Source organism: Narcine bancroftii, chromosome 7, assembly GCF_036971445.1.
Source record: "Narcine bancroftii isolate sNarBan1 chromosome 7, sNarBan1.hap1, whole genome shotgun sequence".
Taxonomy (NCBI): domain Eukaryota; kingdom Metazoa; phylum Chordata; class Chondrichthyes; order Torpediniformes; family Narcinidae; genus Narcine; species Narcine bancroftii.
Window position 1 is genome coordinate 44854493 of NC_091475.1, and position 21112 is coordinate 44875604.

At 42.3% G+C, this 21112-nt stretch overlaps 1 protein-coding gene across 2 annotated transcripts in view; it reads right to left on the minus strand.

Annotated features, from left to right (window-relative positions):
• Positions 1-21112, minus strand: part of LOC138738843 (mitogen-activated protein kinase kinase kinase 15-like) — a 128571-nt gene that overhangs the window by 94163 nt on the left and 13296 nt on the right. For both annotated transcript variants that reach the window (XM_069889922.1, XM_069889923.1), the window contains exons 2-5: positions 15243-15382; positions 12140-12333; positions 9531-9699; positions 8141-8247 (exon numbers count right to left, since the gene is read on the minus strand). In XM_069889922.1, the coding sequence (XP_069746023.1) occupies positions 8141-8247; positions 9531-9699; positions 12140-12333; positions 15243-15382 (610 nt within the window). The remainder of the gene's footprint in view (positions 1-8140; positions 8248-9530; positions 9700-12139; positions 12334-15242; positions 15383-21112) is intronic.

Genomic DNA, 21112 nt, shown 5'->3' on the forward strand with positions numbered 1-21112 from the left:
ATCTTCCCCTCTCAGTCAATCCCTTCACCCCGGACAGAATGAAGTGAGACTTCTCTGATGAACCAGGAGAGCAAAGGGATGTGAGGATCTCCAGGTATGATCTCAGCAGTGGTGGGTGCACGGAATGCGCTGTCGGCAACAGTGGTGGAAGCAGGTACAATAGGATATTTTAGGAGACTACTAAGCTAGGTACAATGGAACGGAGAAAAATTTGCATAGATGGGAAATTCTTGGGAGTTGTTTGAGAAGGCACAACACTGTGGGCCGAAGGGCCTAGATTGTGCTGCAGATTCCTATGTTCTATCAGAATTAAGACAGCCTATAGACTACGTTCTTATATCACTAGATGGATTCACAATGATTGTCTAAAAACCAGCTAGCAGGGAAAGCCAGGATTAACTAAAGTCATATCTGTGGCTAAAATATATTCTAACGTAAAAGGCCTCATTATTCTTCAAATATTGAGAAACACAAGGTTCATTTTTACTGTCTGTTCTCCACTGTTTTATGGTTGGACAGGAAAAAAAGACCAAGTAGGTTGAGCAACATCCTGCAAGTTTTCAAACTGACTTCCTTTGAACATAGCAAAATTGACCCCATGTAGATCTTTTAGCATCTTCTGACAGCTCAGTCAGTGGTTGGCTGCTGTCTGTGAATTAGATTGGGTCGTGTATTTCTGCACCATGATTGAAAATGCAATTAAGGGACTGAAATATGATTACTGCCGTTTCCAGATCATTAGAATCAAAATGGACATTTGGTGGCACTTCCTGATAGAGTTTTATAGCAGTGGAGCAAGCTAAGAGGCTCAACTTGTCCATGCCAAACAGGTTTCCTGCTTTAGTCCCACTTGCCTGCATTAGGTCTGTACCCTTCCAATCCACTTATAGGAAGCTAGTGTATCTGTCTTGACGTCTTTACGATGTAAGCCGCACTCACATTCAAGTGCATTTGTCATATTAGACATGCAACAGATCACCTCACTGGCTAGAGAACATTCCAAGGAGGATTAGACCAGAGAAAATACCATCGTTAAGCATTGGACATTGATGGTGTTGTATTGCTGGATTGAGACCCCAATCACGCATTACAGATGACACCAACCACTCACAACTCCGTGATCGTCCCATGCACACCACAAAATAAACTTCCCTCCATGCTGGAGAGAAGAGCTACAGGAGAGAAGGAATGGGATGGATGGATTGCTTGATCAGTGAATGGCTTGATGAGCATGATAATAATAATGAGAAAGTATGGTGGTCAAGACTGAGCTCCACTAACTTGCTCATTGATGGGAGAGTGCAATAAGAAGCCATAAGCAGGAGCTTTCCTGGACTCTGGGTTCCAACTTTTGTATTGAAACTATTCTACTCACCAGAATGAGCAGTGCTTCAGGCTGTTGGGGACAAAACATATGTAAACTACTTTATGCCATTGTAATTTCAGGACCTCTATCTAGAAGCCATTTTCCTTGATACTTCAATGAAATTCAACCCAATGCCCTCGTCCAAATATAAAGCAAGGTGGGTGCACCTCACACACTGGTGGGGAAGCCCTAATAATGGAATAGGAAGAAAAGGAGGAGAGCATCAGAAGAGTGCAACAGGACGCGAGCTGCTTCACCTGCGAAGCTACGTTGATCCGTGGCTTTCCAATGGAAATAGATAAATCACTTCCTTTAGATGCAGAACATTCGAGTCAAACTGCAGATGCTAGTTAAATGAGGACAGCCCTGTGAATGCACAGGGTGAAAACTGAAGCTGTTTTCATTCATTCGTGGAATTATGGTCATCACTGACGAATAACAACTGCTGTAAACTTCACACTGCTCATTTACCAGTTTTGTTTTTTCTCTCCCACAGATTAATTGGCTGTGCAACTTCTGAATCTTTACAATTCCTCTCTTCGATTTTGACGTTTAAACAAAAGCTGCCGGCTATTCATCCACACAATTACAGTCAAGCTACAGATGTACGAGAACACACTTGGAGTATCATGTGATCATCCGCAGTTCTGATCTCTGCAATAAGTAGGTCATGAAGCTGGGATGATTGCAGTAAAGACTCCATGTGACTCAAACCTTTCAAAGAATGTTTGTCGAGGTTTCCTCAGCATTTTTCCACTGGAGTCTAGGAGGCTGGGGCACCATGAGGGGCAAAGATAATATCTATCGGCTATAGTCATAGTCTATTTCTCCACAGGAGAGGAGTCTAAAATTTAGAGGGCATCAACTGGGAGGGGAGAATTCAAAGGGGATCTGAGGGAACAACTTTATCACATGGGGATCAGGGCAGGGTGGGTACAAGCTGCCAGAAGAATCTAGAGAAGTGCACAATTTCAATGTTTAAAAGATATTTATGAAGATTCATAGACGATAAGGTTTTGAGAGAAGTGAGCCAAATTCAGACAAATGAGATTAGCTCAGCAGGACAACTGGCTGTCATGGGTAAACTGGGGTGTATAACTATGACACCTTCCAAACTAACCAACTGCCCAGCTGACATAACATGCATCTACGTTAGAATCTGCAGTTCCCCCATTAGCCTCAGCAGCCGCCACACAAGTGATGGAGGGAGGTAAGGCATCCCACTTGCGTAACTACCGTGCAAACCTCGTAACAGCTGTACCCCCCCTTATCTGACTCAATTACCCCTCCTCCATTCCTCATTTCCAATCTTGACCCTTTCCTCCTCCTCCTCCCCCATCATAGTTGTCTCACTCTTGTCCAAAGCCCTGACTGTCCTGCCGCACTATGCCTCCCACCAGTCCCCAAACCACCCACCAGCTAGAATTTCTGCCTTACCATCTATTACAAGGAAAATAACCAAGGAATACATCGAATAATTCAGCTGTTAAATCAGGAAGGAAACTCACACTTCTAATGTGGAAGCACTCTAATCCCATTCACCCATAATTATCAGGAATAAGTTCTCCATCTGAGTTTTAGGGGAGCACTTGCATTATTGGATTAACCCCTTGGAAGTTCAGGATTTTAAGCAATGAAAGGGCACATTTTTTGGATGGACCATTGAAGGAACCAGTTATGGTGCAGTAGGCTTAGAATAGGTCAGAATACAGCCAGGCCTAAATGAGGAGTGTTTTATCATGGTGTGGAAGACACACAGTCCTTTTCAGCTCTGGGAATCGTGCTACATTAGACGCACTCCCCTTTTCCCCTCAGGGACCAGATGTCACACAACGTCAGATACACGGTGAGAGCACATGTCACAGGGCATTATATACATTATCTATTGCCCCCCTCCAAGTCAGGTGTCACAGTGCATTAAATACATCGTCCTTCCTCCATCTCAGACCTCGTGTCACAATACATCAGAGAGACCCTTTCCCTTCTGGGACCATATGTCACTATAGATTAGACCTTTTTCTGCTCCAATGCAGGTTTTTTTTTTAATTTTTTATTTTTCACACCATAAATCACCTTATCCATGGTACACACTTTTTACTTTTCACACATATACAGTGCCATTTTCTACCCCCCCCTCCCTCCTCCCATCCCACCCTCCCTACCTCCCCCCTCCCGTCCATTTAAGGTATACATTCTAGGATACATTAAACCAGTCAGACAATGTTGTCATTCAATAAAAATACACCAGAAATTCTACTGAGTCCATTCTTTTCATTTCCTTTTCCTTCCGTTAACTTAGGTAATGACTGTCCCCGGTAGGTTTTCGCTATTGTATTTAATGTAAGGCTCCCAAATTTGTTCGAATATTTCAATATTATTTCTTAAACTATATGTTATTTTTTCCAATGGAATACATTTATTCATTTCTATATACCATTGTTGTATTTTCAAATTATCTTCCAATTTCCAGGTTGACATAATACATTTTTTTGCTACGGCTAGAGCTATCTTAACAAATCTTTTTTGTGCACCATCCAAATCAATTCCAAATTCTTTGTTTTTTATGTTACTTAGGAGGAAGATCTCTGGATTTTTTGGTATATTGTTTTCTGTAATTTTATTTAATATTTGGTTTAGATCTTCCCAAAATTTTTCTACTTTCTCACATGTCCAGATTGCATGAATTGTTGTTCCCAATGCAGGTTAATACAGTGCAACATTGTCCCTTCCTCCCACTGAAACCCTCAAAGTACGCTGTCCTTTTTCCTTCCATAGAATATCACACCACTCTTAGAGGATAGAAAAACTGCCAGTATTCTGACTGAACAAAATCTCTTCAAATTTTATTTCTCAAGTCCTTAATACATCACTGGGTGTGGAGTTTGGGCAGTAGCTTGGGAGCACAGATGGCATTCAGCAACTCCAAATCCATTATATTTAGACATACAGCACGGTAACAGGCCCTTCCGACCCATGAGTCCATGACCTCAAATACCCCAATTAACCTACAATGCCCATATGTTTTAGAAAGTGAAAGGAAACCAGAGCGCTGGGAGGAAATCCACTCAGACACAGGGAGAAGACATCGCTGTAATTGCATTCTGCTCGCAGCTATGTGAATCATGCCCACTTGCCACAATGATCCCAAGGTATTTTAAGTTCAAGTTTATTTGTCACATTATACCTGGTGCAGTGAGAGGGCTTTTTGAACAAGCAGTCTAACATTCATACACTTATATATGAACACAATTTCAGAGTACAGAGTTAGTACAAAGCAAGAGCAGGATGATAGCACTGTACTGGGGTTCATTCAGGAGCCTAACAGCTGCAGGGAAGTGACTGTACTCAGGCCTGTTGCTGCAGGATTTCAAACTCTCAAGCCTTCTCCCTGATGGGAGGGAGAAGAATGCGTATCCAGGAAGCGATGGGATTTCCAGTACATTGGCTGTCTTTACAAGGCAGCAGGGCATATAGCTGAAGTCAATGGAGGGAAGGAAAGTTTGCACTCTGTTCTGAGCTGCATTTATTACCTTCTGCAGGTTCTTCGATTTTGAGCAGAGAAGCTCCCTACCACATTGTGCTGCACCCAGTAAGTATGCAGAAGTTGATGAGGGATAAAGGAAACATTCATATTGTTGAATGATTTAGCATTTGAAAAGCCTTGCTTATGAGACACATTGCTATTTCCTCTTATTACAAGCAGAGGTTGCCTGGAAGTGTCAAGTTTATTGAAAACTCCCAGTTAATGGGGTGATAAAACAAACATGACTAGCATGCAACACATGTGACTTCTCGAGGAAGGACTTCTCTAACTTTATGAAAGAATGATGGCACTTTGAGCTATCATTTGAGGGAGGTAAGTGCAATCACAGGCCAGCTATGTTAACCCTTGGAGGAGCAGTATGGTTGGAGAGAGATAAGGTGAAACCAAAGTTAATGTAAAAGGTGTTAAGGGGAAATCAGCCCAGCATTGAATTGAATGGGACATGAGGCTCCGGAAGATGGACTTTTAATTATTTCTGTTTACTTCTTTGTGGGACCAACAGGATTTGCCAGCCCCTCATCAGGTATCACCTACACTGCGGGGAAGTATCACTACTGCAGGTGAGTAACATCTGAATAGCAGCAGTCAGAGGGACTCAAGGTCAGCCAGCATGGTTAAAAGGACCCTGGTGATGAGAGGAGTCCCCACCACCCATTACTGCAGAAGCAGAATTCATTCCTCCCCCCACCCCACCCCTAACCTACAGATATCAGTGTTGAGTAAAAATTAGGCCATAAGTAAATCCCCTCACTGATAACAGGGATCTCCTAGTGGCCATCACTTCAATTCTGCCCCCCACTCCCACACTGACATGGCAGTCCATGGCCTCATGTACTGTCCCACCAGACCACCCGTAAATTGGAAGAGCAACACTTGATTACCTGCCTAAGCGTTCTCCAACCAGATGACTTCCCCAGTTTCTGCTACTCAACTTTCCATTCTCCCTCCCTTCTTTTTTCCAGGTCTCCATCCCATGCACAAAGCTATCCTTCCTCCTCCCGTTTTCTGGTGAGCCTTCCCTCCCTTATCCACCTATTACCTCCTGCCTGTGGGACTGTAATCATCCCCCTGCTCCTCCACCCAACACCATTTTAGTCAGGCGCCTGCTGCCATTTTTTCATACCTTGATGAAGGGCTCAAACCTGAAATGTTGGTTATGTATCTTTATCTTTGCTATATAAAGGAGACTCTTTGACCTGCTGAGTTTCTCCAGCATTGTGTTTTCACTTCCCCTCACTCCTCCAGGCAGAAGCCAAAAAAAACCTAGAATGTGCATAAATAATCATTGAGCGGCCCAAGCAAATACTCCAATCAGGGGTGACTGATGTAAATCTTTGTTACAACCAAGGCTCATGGGACAAATGATTTAATATCATTCCAGACTGAGGGACAGTCTCACTAGGATGGCCAAGGTGTGCACGATGGAGGCTGCTGCAGCGGAAATGGAAAGTAAATGCACTGGTAGCCCAGAGGCATGGAAGTTGGCTACTGTTATATTTGGAGGGAATAATAATGGGGTAGGGCAGGGCTATTATTGTGGCCTTTGGTCATTAATGGGGAAAATTGTGCTGACTAGGGTGGGCTGGGGAGTGAAGAAAGGAAGAAAGATAAGGCAGAGGTCCTGGGATATTCCTCAATTGGATCCCAGTTCAGTGTGCATGACTAAAACTCATCAGTCCAGGGGACACAGACTAATGTGCAGGACGAGTGTCTGGCTCAGGAACTATGGCACAAGTGCAGCCGATGCCAGGAAGTGAATGGACGAGTAGACAGTGCCACAGAAAAGGAGTTGGAGACATCAGCCCTTCCTGGAGTGAAGAGAGTAATTTCCAATTGAGGTACGCTGAAATAATCAAGTGTGAGGCAATCAAATTCCACGCTGGTTCTTCAAATTTCAGCAAGGGTACAATCTTGCATCCAAGCTAAAAAAAAATTTAAGAGCAAACTCTCCATGATTTTGCTTCCACAAGCAGAGCAGAGGAAACCTGAATTCTCTCCCCCCAAAGTTTATGGATGTGAGTGAACAATTCGTTCAGGGGCAAGATCAGTGGCTGAACATTAGATACTGAAGAAAGGAGGTCAATGCACACTGAGTGTCTCTGAAGGGACTCTCTTTTGTTCACTTTTTATTTTTGGTAGGGGCATCAAACCAGTGGCGACCCTATTTGTGTCTTTATGGGCAATAAGAAGTTAACAAATTCTGTGTATTTAAATTCATGATAATAAAGTAACTTTAATCCTTAAATGTTGATGGGATAATGATCTGAGCAATAGGCCATACTGGCCCCACTTGCCGTTAAAAGTGCTTGCAAATGGGATCATGGTCAAAGATTACACAACCCAGATTGGTCATAGGTCCCAAAAAGGAGCATTAATGTGCAGCTCGTTAAGGGTTAACTTTGGAGAAAAAAAACCAAAGTGTAACCCATTGTGTCCAAACCAGATAGAAGCAAGGGATTTTTCATCTCAAACGGATCAAAGCCCATTGCATACTTCCTCCTTTCTCTCTCAACTTAAATTCACATCAGCATTCTCCTTTTTCCTGATGACTTCATTTAGCCTTTCCCCCATAATTAGCACTTGATTTTGTTTAATAGTTTTTTTGTTCCAGTTTGTGTGATAATTGTTTTTAATTTTATGGTACTTTTGGTTGAAAATACTTGAGTGAAGATATGTAACAGTTTTGGGTCTCAGTACATGTGACTACAGTAACACCAGCAATAACAACAGCTTCACACAAACAGTTAAAAGTAAAATTTACCTCAGTCATCTTGACCATCACTGTCCAGAACATCCCACCAATGAAACTCTGTGTGTCATTGCAACAAAATGACTGAACTGCAAATTTTGTATAGCTCACAGTAAATGGAATTTTATTGGCATGGTAACAAAATGCAGCTTTTCCAAACAGGCCATCAGGAAAACTTCTAACATAGAACATTACAACACAGTAATGTGCTGTAATCTTTAGGCCCAAGATTAGTGCTGCCCTATGTAAACCTCCTCAGCCATCTAAACCTTCCCTACCTAACATCCATAACTCTATTTTTCTTGCATCCACGTGCCTGACTGTTTTTAATATGATATGCACAAGACCGGTCAGGAAAGCAACTTGGAAGTGAAGGTGTAAAGTCGTAGATCATCCAAAAATACAGCACAGAGGCAAGCCTCTCAGCTTACCGAATCCCTGCTGTCCACCTTCCCAAGAAGCCAGTGAACAATGGCTGTACCTGTTCAGTGCAAATGCGTAATGAAAGCGGATGCTGTGCTGCTCAGTCAGGGCGCAGGTTGGCAGCTCCTCCAGCGTTTCTACCAGCTTCACCATACCATCGTAATCCTGTCGGTTGAAGAGTAGAAACACCCAGCCACAAAAAAGTCAAATAAAGCCATAAAAAATTTCTGCTGCATAACTTCTTGAAGAAAAATCAAGTACCTTAATGAAGGTCAGAAATAATAGATCTGTTTGGCACATCTGCCTATTTTTTGTTCACCTTGAAACAAAGCATTGAATTCAGAATCACACAAATGGAGCCTTTATGGCTAAGAGGATCATTTGAGTGAATGAGTTAGTTGAACCAGCACAATTCACAGCCATTACTGTTCCCCATAGTAAGCCAATGGGTCAAGCAAGTCGCTGTTCTTGATGGGTCAAGCTGAAAAATTATCACATTTACTTGACAGCTACCACACCCCAGCATGAAGAATGAAACGGAAGTTAAAAATGTGCATGCTTGAGAGAATGGAACTAAGAAGGCTTCATCCTTCTGCAGTTATGTTAGCTTTGCAGCCAATGTAATTGATGAAATTCCAAAGATTTTGAGAGTTTGAATGGGCCATAACCTCAGAATAAGATTCAAAGCTCCATTATTAATGAGACTGAAGCCGATGTTTCAAGATGAAGTTGAAAACCCTCCCAAGGCGTGGTTCCAGCCCATCTCAGTGATATCTTTTGGCTCTACGCTTTCTTCCCAATACCCAACTGCTAGTATGAAAAAGCACACTCTTCCTAATCTCTCAGGACTTTCCAGCCCCTCTATCATTCTGCTCAAACCACTGCTTTCAGTTCACCCATCTGCCAACTAACTCAGGGAAGTTTCATTTAAGAATCGAACACACCGTATTGCGGTACTTTTGCAGTTTCTGTATTGCCACTCTCCTTTAATTTTCCTCAGTAATTTTTTTTCTTGCCATTTTCTAAGAATCTTTTCAAGCCACTATGCAAGAGGAACGCAGCTCAAACGACACATAACTTGCCAATATCCTCCAAGACAAAGCTTCCCATGGAATGGTACCTCACTGAAAATTCATTTGTTTGCTTTGGCTTGCAGCATGTATAAGGCACGCAACCTGCTAAGCACTTTTGACAGCACCTGCCAAACATATGAATTCTTCAGCTCATAACAACAATTAGAATGAAATCTTTACATTTCCTTGGCTTGAAATATAGCGCTGTCCCTTCATCCCTGCTGGGTCTAAATCCTGGTACTCCCACCACATCAGTATCATGGCAGCACTTTCATCACAAGGCACATTAGTCACAGGCTATTTAGGACGCCCTCGCCTCTGACGCCAACATCACACAAATAAACAAAGCAATAACTTGGATGTATTTCACATTACCTGAGTGTCCCTGTATGAGAAGAGTAGGTTCGTGATAACGTCAGGCGTGATGACCTCCGTACTTTCCATTCGTAACTTAATAGAAGACAGCTGTTTGGCCAGTTCTTCCCCTCGATATTTCTCCCGTGCTCTTCTGATGTCACTCAGCAGAGCATCCTTCACATATGTGCTGTGAACAGAAGAGCAGTGATTGTTCGACAGGTATGCAAGGCAAAAATACAATGGAGACATTACAAATACCACTATGTTTATTAGAGAATGGGTAACTGAGCAATATTTTGAGAAGAATTCCAGTATCATCGTTAGTGCAATGTTATGACAGTGCCAGCGACTCGGGTTCAAATCCCAAGTGGTCTGTAAGAAATTTGTACGTTCTTTCCATGTCTGCGTGGCTTCTTCCAGGTGCTCCAGTTTCATTTCACCCTTCAAAACATATGGGGATTGTAGGTTAATTGGGGTATTTGGGCAGGAAGAGCTTGTTACTGTGCTGTATGTCTAAATTTAAAAAGAAAACTATAAATTAAAATATCACACAAAGCCTCTTTAAACCAAGCCCAAGCATTTAATTTATTAAATCTTTACATGAATATTCATTGCCATGAAAGCAAATATCAAGCTTGTTGCATTTCAGACTTCATTAAAAAAGTTTGTCCAGGACAAATTTTTAAGTTTAGCTCAACACTGTCACAACGACCAAACTGGGGATTTTCACCAATTAGAACAGATGTTTTGAATTTTCATATCTAAAATACCAATCAATTTTTATTTTACACAGCAGGTATCAAATGGGTCATAGCTTGTTCATTTCTTGATTCTTTATCCAGCCTTTCAGAAACTTTTCAAAAGCCTAGATTTGCAGTCCAGGTGAAAAAAAAAAATCACTAGAATTTTCTAAAATATGCTTGCTCAAAATTTGTGTTAATTTTCACACCACCAGAAATAGTGGAACTGTGGGGCATAATCAATGGGCTAAATGGTGTAATTCCATTTCTATAACTCATGGTCTTATTCTGCTCATTGAGTTGGTTGGATGCAGCTTGATTCAGTTCAACTCTGATTTGATCTGGAAATAGCCCTTTGCACAAATGTGTAGGTTCAAGCTGCAAATCATGATTGAGCAACTAAATCAGTCTATTCTTTAATGCAGTCTGCCAGGAGTACTCCATAGTGAGAGGTAAAGTCCTTCGGGTGAGATATTAAACTGAGGTTGGAACTCCCATAATTTCTCCTGCTGCACATTTGATAGTTTTAACACCATGAATACTGACAGTTATTCAGTTATCAGTGTCGTAGTTTACGTCTTCCTTTCCTCAAAAGCACAGCTGAGCAAGATTCTCTTCATCCTCAACTCTACATAAATGCCTGAAATTCATTCTTGATCAGTATCTCTAAACACACTCTGATAAAATATCCTCGACTTGAAACATAAATTGCATTTCTCTTTGCAGATGCTTCTTAACCTGCCGAGTAGTTCCAGCATATCTTTTGCAGTGTCGCCTTATCTAATATCTATTTGTGCATGTATGTCTGTTTATTTGTACTCCAATATGGAGCACTCTAGAAATGTTCAAGGTGGTTCAGTAGGGGTAATATTTGATGCTGAATGTTCTGACAACATTGAATTTAACCTTTAAGGTCATATGAAGTTCAAAAATGTTTTGAACTTGCACCAGGGACACCTCAATTAGTTACAAAGTACATTCAGAATAAAAACAAGTGGCCAAACTCAGTTCAATATGGGCCCAAAAAAAGCAAAGCAATGTTGGCAGAAGCTCTTCCCAAGCCCCTAGAATTAGACAAAGGAGAAAGCGAGAGACAGCAGAGGGACATCAGTCTCGCCTCAACTGTTGATGCTTCCAGACAAACAAGGAGCAGGCAGCGGGAAACAGAACAGCAGCGAAACGCCACCTCAGTGCTCAGGGCTCCAGACAAACAAGGAGCAGGCAGCAGGAAACTGAGGAACCTACCTCAGTACTGACGCTGCCAGGCATTCTGTGAGCAGACAACAAAAGTCTGCTGAGGAAGAACAAGCAAGACTCCAAGCCAGACGAACAAAAGCCAGAAGCCGAAGGGGGCAGTAACATTGACTACAGCCAACCTGCTAAATGCTGCATTCAATTACTCAGTTGACATAGAGTATTCTTCCATTAATGTAATTGTAATTGGCTCCATGCCAGAGTATTGCCAACATTGTGGAGCAAAGGGTTATGCAGAATTACCATGAAAAGTTTTGGGTATTTTGTTTCAACCATGTAGTCAACAACTGAGTGTTTGATTTCCCAGGCCATGCCGGGTATCCTGCCGGTATATTATATTGTACTCTACAGTTTCATACGATACAGGAGGAGGCCATTTGTTCACGGAGCTTTCCACCCATGCACGAATGACTTCAAAGGGTCAGTCAGAGTTTCTTTTCTGCACATATTAAAACCCAAGTTTTCTGTGGCATTTCAGATTTCACTTAGCTTAAACTAAAGATAAAATGCAGAGGAGAATCCAATTTCCATGGTTCCCATTCCTTCACCAAAAGAAAAAAAAAATCACCATGATCTTCACTTGCCAAATCATTAATTTCAGAGAACCACCTCTAGCCATCTGCAAGTAGTTACCTTGTCGCAACGTCAATATCTTTCAGAAGTCTGATCAATTTCTCCACTAATGGTTGGCAGAAGGGACCCAGAAGGCTCTCCCAGTTTGGTTGCAAGTACTCAGAGATTCTTCGTTGAACATCGTTCTCACAACACAGGAAATCATCATTAGTGGTTGTCACATAGGGGACAAAATGATAATTGCCACTAACAGCCTAACAGGAAGAAAACAGACATTAAAGTCAACTCACAGAAACAATTCACTTGCTTTGAGGAAGGAGGGCATAGGATCTTAAGTTGGAGGATTCAGTGAGAGGAAGAGTCCACAGAAAATACTCAAGAAATCTTTTCAGAAGACACCGAAATAAAACAGAAAAAACACTGGAACACACTCAGCAGATCCGTGCACAGAGGAACAGAGTTCTAATTTCAGGTCAGAGGCCATTTATTTGAACTTAGAAAGAGAGCTGTGAAAATATAACTTCCAGTTGAAGAGAAAGTGGCAAGAAAAATGGATAGGAGCAGTGTTCAAATTTAGTGCCAGAGTACCCTACATGGCATCACATACAACTCTGAGATTTTCCTGAGGGCCAGGCAGAATTTCCACTGTGCTCAAGTAAAAAGGTAAACAAAGGAGAGAAATGTAAAGAAAGAAATGTAACAAGTTGTGCAATACAGAAAAAAAAACAGTAATAAATAATGCACAAAATAAGAGTTCTTCAATGAGTTTCTGATTAAGATCACAAAATTATAAGAACAGAAGGCAGCCAAATGGGCACATTGAGTCTGCTCCGCCATTCTCTCATGAGCTGATTCATCCTCCCACTCATCCCCCCCCCCTCCCCCTTTACTGGCTTGCTCCTCGCCACCTTGATGCCCTGATTAATCAATACCTGTCACTCTCTGCTTTAAATATGCCCAATGACCTCACTTCCACAGCCACCTATGGCAACAAGTTCCATAGACTCGTGCCCCTGTGGCTAAAGAAATTTCTCTACATCTTTGTTTTAAATTGACATCCCTTTATCCTGAAGTCATGCCCTCTTGCCCTAGATTCCCCTACCATGGGAAACATCTTGCCGTATCTACTCTGTCCCGGCCTTTCAGCATTCGAAATGTCTCTATGAGGATCCCCTTTCATCTTTCTGTACTCCAACAAGTCCAAGAGCCGACAAATGTTCCTCATTGCTAACCCTTTAATTCCTGCTAAACTTTTTTGAGTAAATTACCAGGAAAGTTGATGAAGGAAAGGCTATGGATGTTGTCTACATGGACTTTAGTAAGGCCTTTGACAATATCCCGCATGGGAGGTTAGTCAGGAAGGTTCAGATGCTAGGTATTCATGATGAAGTAGTGAACTTGATTCAACAATGGCTGGACGGGAGAAGCCAGAGAGTAGTGGTGAATGTTTGTTTCTCAGACTGGAGGCTTGAGACTAGTGGTGTGCCTCAGGGATCGATCCTGGGACCATTGTCATTTGTCATCGATATCAATGATCTGGATGGTAAATCAGATCAGCAAGTTTGCAGATGACACTAAAATTGGAGGTGCTAAGGAGGTTTTCAAAGATTGCATTGCAGAAGGATCTGGACCAGCTGGAAAAAATAGGCTGAAAAATAGCATATGGAGTTTAATGCAGACAAGTGTGAGGTGTTGCATTTTGGAAGAAGAAAGAAAGGACATACATGGAAAAGAGTAAGGCACTGAGGAGTGAAGTAGAACAGAAGGATCTGGGAATACAGATACACAATTCCCTGAAAGTGGCATCACAGGGTGGACAGGGTTGAAAAGAGAGCTTTTGGTATATTGGCCTTCATAAATCAAACTACTGAGCACAGGAGTTGCAAAGTTATGTTAAAGTTGTATAAGATATCGGTGAGGCCAAATTTGGAGCATTGAGAGCTGTTTTGGTCACCTAACTGCAGGAAAAATATCAATAAAATGGAAAGAGTGCAGAGAAGATTTACTAGGATGTTGCCTGGACTTCAAGAATTGCGTAACAGGGAAAGGTTAAACATATTTGGACTTTATTCCCTGGAGCATAAAAGAATGAGGGGAGATTTGAAAGAGGTATTTAAAATTATGAGAGGGATAGACAGAGTAAATGTAGATAGGCTTTTTCCACTGAAGCTGGGCAAGATAAAAACCAAAAGACATGGGTTCAGAGCAAAAGAGGAAATGTTTAGGGGGAACTTCACACAGAGAGCGGTAGGAGTGTGAAACAAGCTTCCAGGCTCAATTTTAACATTTAAGAAGAATTTAGTTGGGTACATGGTGCAGAGGGTTATGGCTGGGGCAGATCAGTGGGACTAGGAAAAAAAAATTGTTCGGCACAGACTAGAGGAGACAAGATGGCCTGTTTATATGCTGTAATTTTTCCATGGTTCTATCCTGACGTACGCATATTTTCGGTCCTGTTGTCAAGGTATTTGTGTAGAGCCAGTGAGATGCTATGATAGGCAAATTAGAATGGATCCATTTCACCACTTCTACAGAAGCTGATATGCTTTCAAAGCATTTCAGCACTGTGGATGCGTGCCACAGATTGATAGTCATTTAGTCCTGCAGAAGGGCAAGGCCATGTCGAATGGGTTAATGGGGCAATTTTAGAAGCCAGTTTTGAGATTGTGGTGCGAGATAGGCACATAATGCCCCAGCTGCAGAGGTGTCTGTAGTTCCCACAATGTTCTCATTAGTCACCTCCACAATATTGAAGTGGAAGTTAGGTATCCTCAATCTAAATGTAATGCCAAAGAAAGGGAGAAGGGGAAGAAGTGGTAGAAATTGAATGCCCAAGTGGGCTTGTTAGTGTTGGAGAAAGAGTGGGTGGTAATTGTGTTGTCTCATATCACTGGTGACAATCTTAGTCCGTAGATTTCAGTCCTGCATGCAGTTTGTACAATGACTAAATGAAAACAAAAATTTGGTTTGGAATCAAAGATCATAATCCTTGTTCTCAAAATAATCTAATATTTTGTAATCAAATACTCAAGGGAAGAACATCTACATCAGGAGGAGTTAATTTGAATGACACATAACATGAAGGCATTATCTAGAGCCTGGCGCCAGACACTTTCAACTCAGAAAAGTAATGAATTGCGACAGTGACAAGGAATTGACTAACCTTAAGTGACTGGGCACCTTCCAGGTCAGTGTTGTGGTAAAGAATAATATTGTTTGCCATGCTGAAGCTTTCTCGGATGCCCAGATGGTAAAAGAGTGTCGGCTGCCTGAAAACATCACTCATGTCCACCACTGCAATGTCTGTTGAAGATGAGACTGATAGTTTAATGATGCACATTCCCCAGAAATGGCCACAATAACACATACAAAGTTATGACTGCGAAATAACAGATTTAGTTCAAGCTTTTTATTTCTTACTTGGTAGAGTACAGATAGAACCCATTCAGCCCATCAAGTCCATACGTGCATTCAGCTGATCAAATCCATTCTTCTGTGGCTCTACCACTTTACTCTCTCTCAGATGCCCATCAATTCCCCTCTGATTTTTTTTCTTAAAACCATGACTCTCCTCATAAGTTTACTCCCTCATTTTCAGATGAGCCCCTGCACACTGTTTCCAAGACCACAATATCCTTACCCGGGCAGGGAGACCAGAACCAGCATTGTGTGCTGGTTAATACGATGCCATTACTGCGAAAATGTCCCGGGTTTGAATTCAGCTCTGTCTGTAAGGAGTTTGTATGTTCTCCCTGTGACCTGTGTTGGTTTCCTCTGGACACTCTGGTTTCCTCCCACCCACAAAAATGTACAGGGTTCAAGATTCTTTTAATGTTGTTATGAGCCCAGAGGACCCCAAAACCCAGCAGCAATAGATATTCACCAAAATAAATGGTAACTTAAACAAATGTTACTTTTAATTATCTTTAAACATGAAAACAAAAATCACACTTTAACTTATCACTATTGACTTAACTAACTTAACTTAACCCCCTTCTAATTCTAAGCACACATGTGTGTGTCAGTTCAGAAAAGTTCTTTGATTCACAGTCCAATCTCACTTCTCATTCCTCCAAGTTCACTGGTTGCAGGCAATTCTTATACTGTGCACAGAATTTAGCATTTACATTGTTCACCAGTCTTTGGTGCTTGAAAGGTAAATGGTTACTGCTCAGGAAGGTTCTTGTCAGTTTTCAGAGAGAGATTTGTTGTATGCTGTACACCCAAAACTAATTCCTTTTCAATCAGCCACTTCAGTGTCTTGCCGAAGAAACTTTCCCCCTCAGGGTTCTCCAGATGATAACCTCTTTCTTTCAGGTCACCACATAGTCCCTTTTTGTTTCTCTTATTTCAAGTGAAACATTAGGCAGCCAGTCCTCTCTTCTTGCATGAACCACAAGGGCTTTGACCAGGCTGAACTAAGCACTCACAGCCCATCTTTTAAATGGGCTTTTCCACAAGCTTGCCAGCTTGTCCTGTTCCAGTCCCAGTTGCTGCTGCTGACTGTAAAACTGAAGAACTGATCTCTGTCTCTCTCTCTCTCTCTCTCACACAGAAAGAAAGCCTGTTTTACTCTCACTGCTTGCAAAACTACATGACCCTCCAAGAGTTCCACTCCAGACAGAATGCGGCTCCAACAATCTCTTTCATCCTTTAGAGAAGTCTCTTGGGCACTTTCCAAAGTTTTTGCAAAGGCTGTTGGCCCCAACATATCTAGCATGAGCAGAGCTCCAGTATTTCAAATAAGATGTTTTAGTGTTTGTATGTGACCTACACTAACAAACCTTCCCCAATTTATCTCCCCAAAACATATCTATATTCTGTCACACTGTCATGTACTAAAACAGAAAATGTAATATTGTACATAATTTCCTTAGGCCTACCATAAGGCAGACAAATATTTGCCACCAGCAGAAATTGCCTAGTTCCCCTTACTGTCAATGAAAGAGAAACAAAAGATAGTTCTCCCCCCACCCCACAGAGTGTCCATGGATTCACTTCCAGTGCTCCCCTAGCCTCCAAAGCCACACACCCTCCAGTCCAAACCTGCAGCAACCTGAGCTCCTCTAACACAATCAGGAAGCCCTCAGCCCCCTCTTGCATCCCAGTTCCAACACCCGGTACCCCTTCAGCTAGTCTCAAGCAGTCCATGGCCAGGTATCAGTCCCTTGACTGCAGTTGCCAGCAGCTTGCAGCCTGTGTGGGATCCTTGCCTCAAGTTACCAAAAGCCTGCCACCTGTGTGTTCTTCAGCCTCAGAGCCCCTTGCTGGTCTACTGCCTTGGTCACTGTCCTGTGGGCCGTCTCATCTGTTTCCCCTTCTCAAATGGGGGGGGTGGTGGACTCCCTGTTTTCTGGTGCCTTGCACCAGTCCTCTGCCTCCCTGGAGTCAGCAATCCCTTGAGGCCTCTGCTGAACACAGGCACCACCATCTTGAGCTCCTAAGTTCCACTCCAGACAGAATGCGGCTCCAACAATCTCTTTCATCCTTTAGTGAAGTCTCTTGGGCACTCTCCAAAGTTTTTGCAAAGGCTGTTGGCCCCAACATAACTAGCATGAGCAGAGCTCCAGTATTTCAAATAAGATCAGTGCAAGATTTTAAAATAAACATGTCATTTAAAGCCTGTACAGAGCCAAGATGGTGGCACCTAGGTTCGACAGTGATTGGATCTCGCAGCGGAGCGATTTGTCTCTGCTCTGGCAGGTTAATTGGGCTGCATAGGTTACAAAGGCTGGAATCAGTTTCCACAATGTTGTAAACAAAACTTTAAAAGAACGTAACATTTAACTGCACTTAGTACTCCAGGTGTGGCCTCATCAGTGCCCTGTACAGCTGCAGCAGAACCTCCCTGCTCTAGGATTCAATCCCTCCAGCAATGATTGCCCACATTCCATTTGCCTTCTTCATTACTTGTTGTGCCAACAATCTAATTTTTTGTGATTCAGACATAAGCGCTCTCAGGTGTTGCTGCACAACAGCAAGCTGCAAATGCATAGTGAGGAAGAAGCAAATAGTTGCATCCTGGATATGTCGCTTTACCTTCAGAGAATAACGTGATGGATTAAAGATGAAATAGATGGAAAGACCAAAATCAAATATTTGCCCTTGATTAGAATCCATTCACCGTAAGTGAAGAGAGGCTGAATTCATGTCTTAAAATAATTAATATCAGTTTGCTAGCTGAGACAGTGGTGCAATATTTTTGACATGTTACTTAGAGGCCTTGTAGCATGGTTGCAGGTGCCACGCATGTGGGAATGTCACAAACACAAAAGAAAATGAACGGATCTTGGGGCAGCCGGAGGGGATGGGGAAAAAAATTGGATATAAATCAGGAGGGAGAAAACTTACAAGAAGCTTAATAGGGTGTCTGCACCAATAATCTTCCCCTGGTAGGGTTGTCTAGAACCAGGTGTCACCATCTCAAAGTAAGGATCACTCTTCAGCATAGAGATAAAAGTAAATGTCTTCATCCAAAGGATAGCAAGTCTTTGGAATGCTTTGACAGAGAATTTACTGAAGAGTTATAGAGATTTACAGCACAGAAACAGACCCTTCAGCCCATTTGTCCATGCTGACCAAGTTGTCCACTGAGCTTGTCCCTATTCCTGCATCTGTCTGAATGTTCTTGTTACGGAGTCCAGAGGACCCCAAAAACCAGCATCAATAGATATGCTCTACAACACAGGGTTACTTAAACAAAAGTAGTTTTTAATTATATTGGAACAAGAAAACAGAATTAATCTAACTTATTATTTAACCTACCTAACCTACTTAATCCCCCCTCTAATACTAAGCGCAGGTGTGTGTAATGTATATTTAAGATTAGAAAAGTTCTTAAGATCACAGTCCAATCTCACTGGTTGCAGGCAATTCTTGTACTGTGCACAGAAATTAGCATTCACCAGTCTTTGGTGCTTAACAGGCAAATGGTTACCACTCGGGAGGGTTGGGTTCTCCAGATGATCCTCTTTCTTTCAGGTCACCTTTCAGACCGCCAATCTCCTCCTTTGACCAGACAGCCTTCCAAAGTTTGACAGCTTGTCCCTCTAGAACTGATTTCTGTCTCCTCTCTCTCTCTCTCTCTCTGTCACACCCTCTCTCTGAGAGCAAAACTCTTCTCCTCTGCCTACAAAGATCACATGCTGTCCCAGGCAAGCTGTTGTCGATACTTTGTTGCCTCCTGCAAAAAGCATTCTGCAAAAGTCCTGCAAATATTCTGTTTTAAAATGTGTGTGAGCAAGCTGCTCTAACAATTCCTCCCAAACCACCTCTAAATCCTCTGTCACATTCTATAAATGTTATGATTGACCTCGTCCATACCACTTCTCTTATACCATCATACATTCTGTGTAAAATGTGCTGTCAGGTCCCTTTTATATTTTTCCCCTCATACCTTAAATCAATGCCCTGGGGTTGTACACTCCTCTGCCCTGAAAAATTAACCAGAACTGTGCCACTTATGATTTTATACACCTCCACGAGGTTCCCCCTCAACCTCCCATCGTCTAGAGAGAAAAGTCCCAGACTTTCCATCTACTTGTAATTTAAGTTTGCCAGTCCCAGTAATACTCTTGCAAATCTTTTCTGCACCATTTCCAAATAATATCTTCCCTTTGGCTGAGAAACAGGAACTATGCATAGTACTCCAAGAGTGTTCTCACCAATGCCTTGTACGGTTGCAACATGACATTCCTGCTCCTGTACTCAGTGCCTCAACCAAGGAAGGCCAGGGTGTCAAACTCCTCTTCCATGGAATTATGTACATGTAGCCACGCGCTACTTGAAAGAAGACACTCACACATAGTGTAGTCTGGTTAAGCTCTGAGTTTTATTTGGGCTCAGGCCTAACTTTTACACTTGCACTGCTCCCTCCACGCCCCCCCCCCCCCCCTTGGCTGACATTACAACATGCATAACAAAAGTGGCTTTCCTGCATGCGGGTTCTTTCCTGCATAACAATGCCCTTCTTCCCCGTGTGCTGTCCCTGACTGTTGACTGCACAGCAGGGCCAACACCATTTTGGGATCACTGGCCTTTAAGCTGCCCTTGCCGTTCACCTTCCAGTTCGCTTGTTGGGGCCAGTGCCGCTGGCCTTTGGTTGTGCTTACTGCCCAGAACGTCGGCTCGATCGCTGCCACCGCAGGCCACCATATATGTATATTTTCTTTTTTTCTGTTCTATAAGACTCTTGAAGGGTATTACCATTCACTATACAAGTCCTGCTCTGATTTAAATTATCAAAGTGCAACACCTCGCACTTGTCCAAGTTTAATTCCATTTGTCATTCCTTGATTTATTTTCCCCATTCATCCAAGATGATAAAGCTATACTATCCAAGATACCATCATTTTTGGTGTCAGTGACCAATGAACTAACCATGCTAATTACATTGTCGATAACTAAAAGCCTCACAACAAAATGCAGGCTACTGGAGACTGTTTCGTGGGAACCAGGCTTCAAGGGAGATACAGGTATGTTAACTGAATAAGTAAGGATGTGGCAGTGAGAATAAAAAGTGGCCTCCAAGACAGCTCCCGAGGTCGGAAATGCATCTGGTTACTGGAGCTGTGTGGCACCACTCCACTCCATGGTTTAGCAATGTACTGTTCATAGGTCAATGTCTGGATCATCATTTTCAGCTTTTACTTTATTTTCCACTGTCTCACTCTGTGGTTCAACAGGAATAAACATTAACTTTAAAATGGGCAGAGAAAGGCAGCCACAGTGTACATCAGCTTTAACATATTAGAGTAGGAGCAGAAAGATTTCATGCTGTACATGAGAGAGTCTTCATTGCCCAGGAACTAAGATGCAACAATATATTTTTTTTTTGTTTTTCATTTTGTCAGAGGATTTACAGTAGCCATTTGGTGATGTCCCATTCCTTGTGGACTGGTTAACTTTGGAATGAGAAGCAGCAGTAACTCACAGCTATGAGAAAGGAAATGGCTCCGAGCTCTGTAGCCTTTGGGAAAGGACAAGTCACTTAGGGTTACAAGAGGAGCCAGTTCTCAAAAACTGAAGATCATT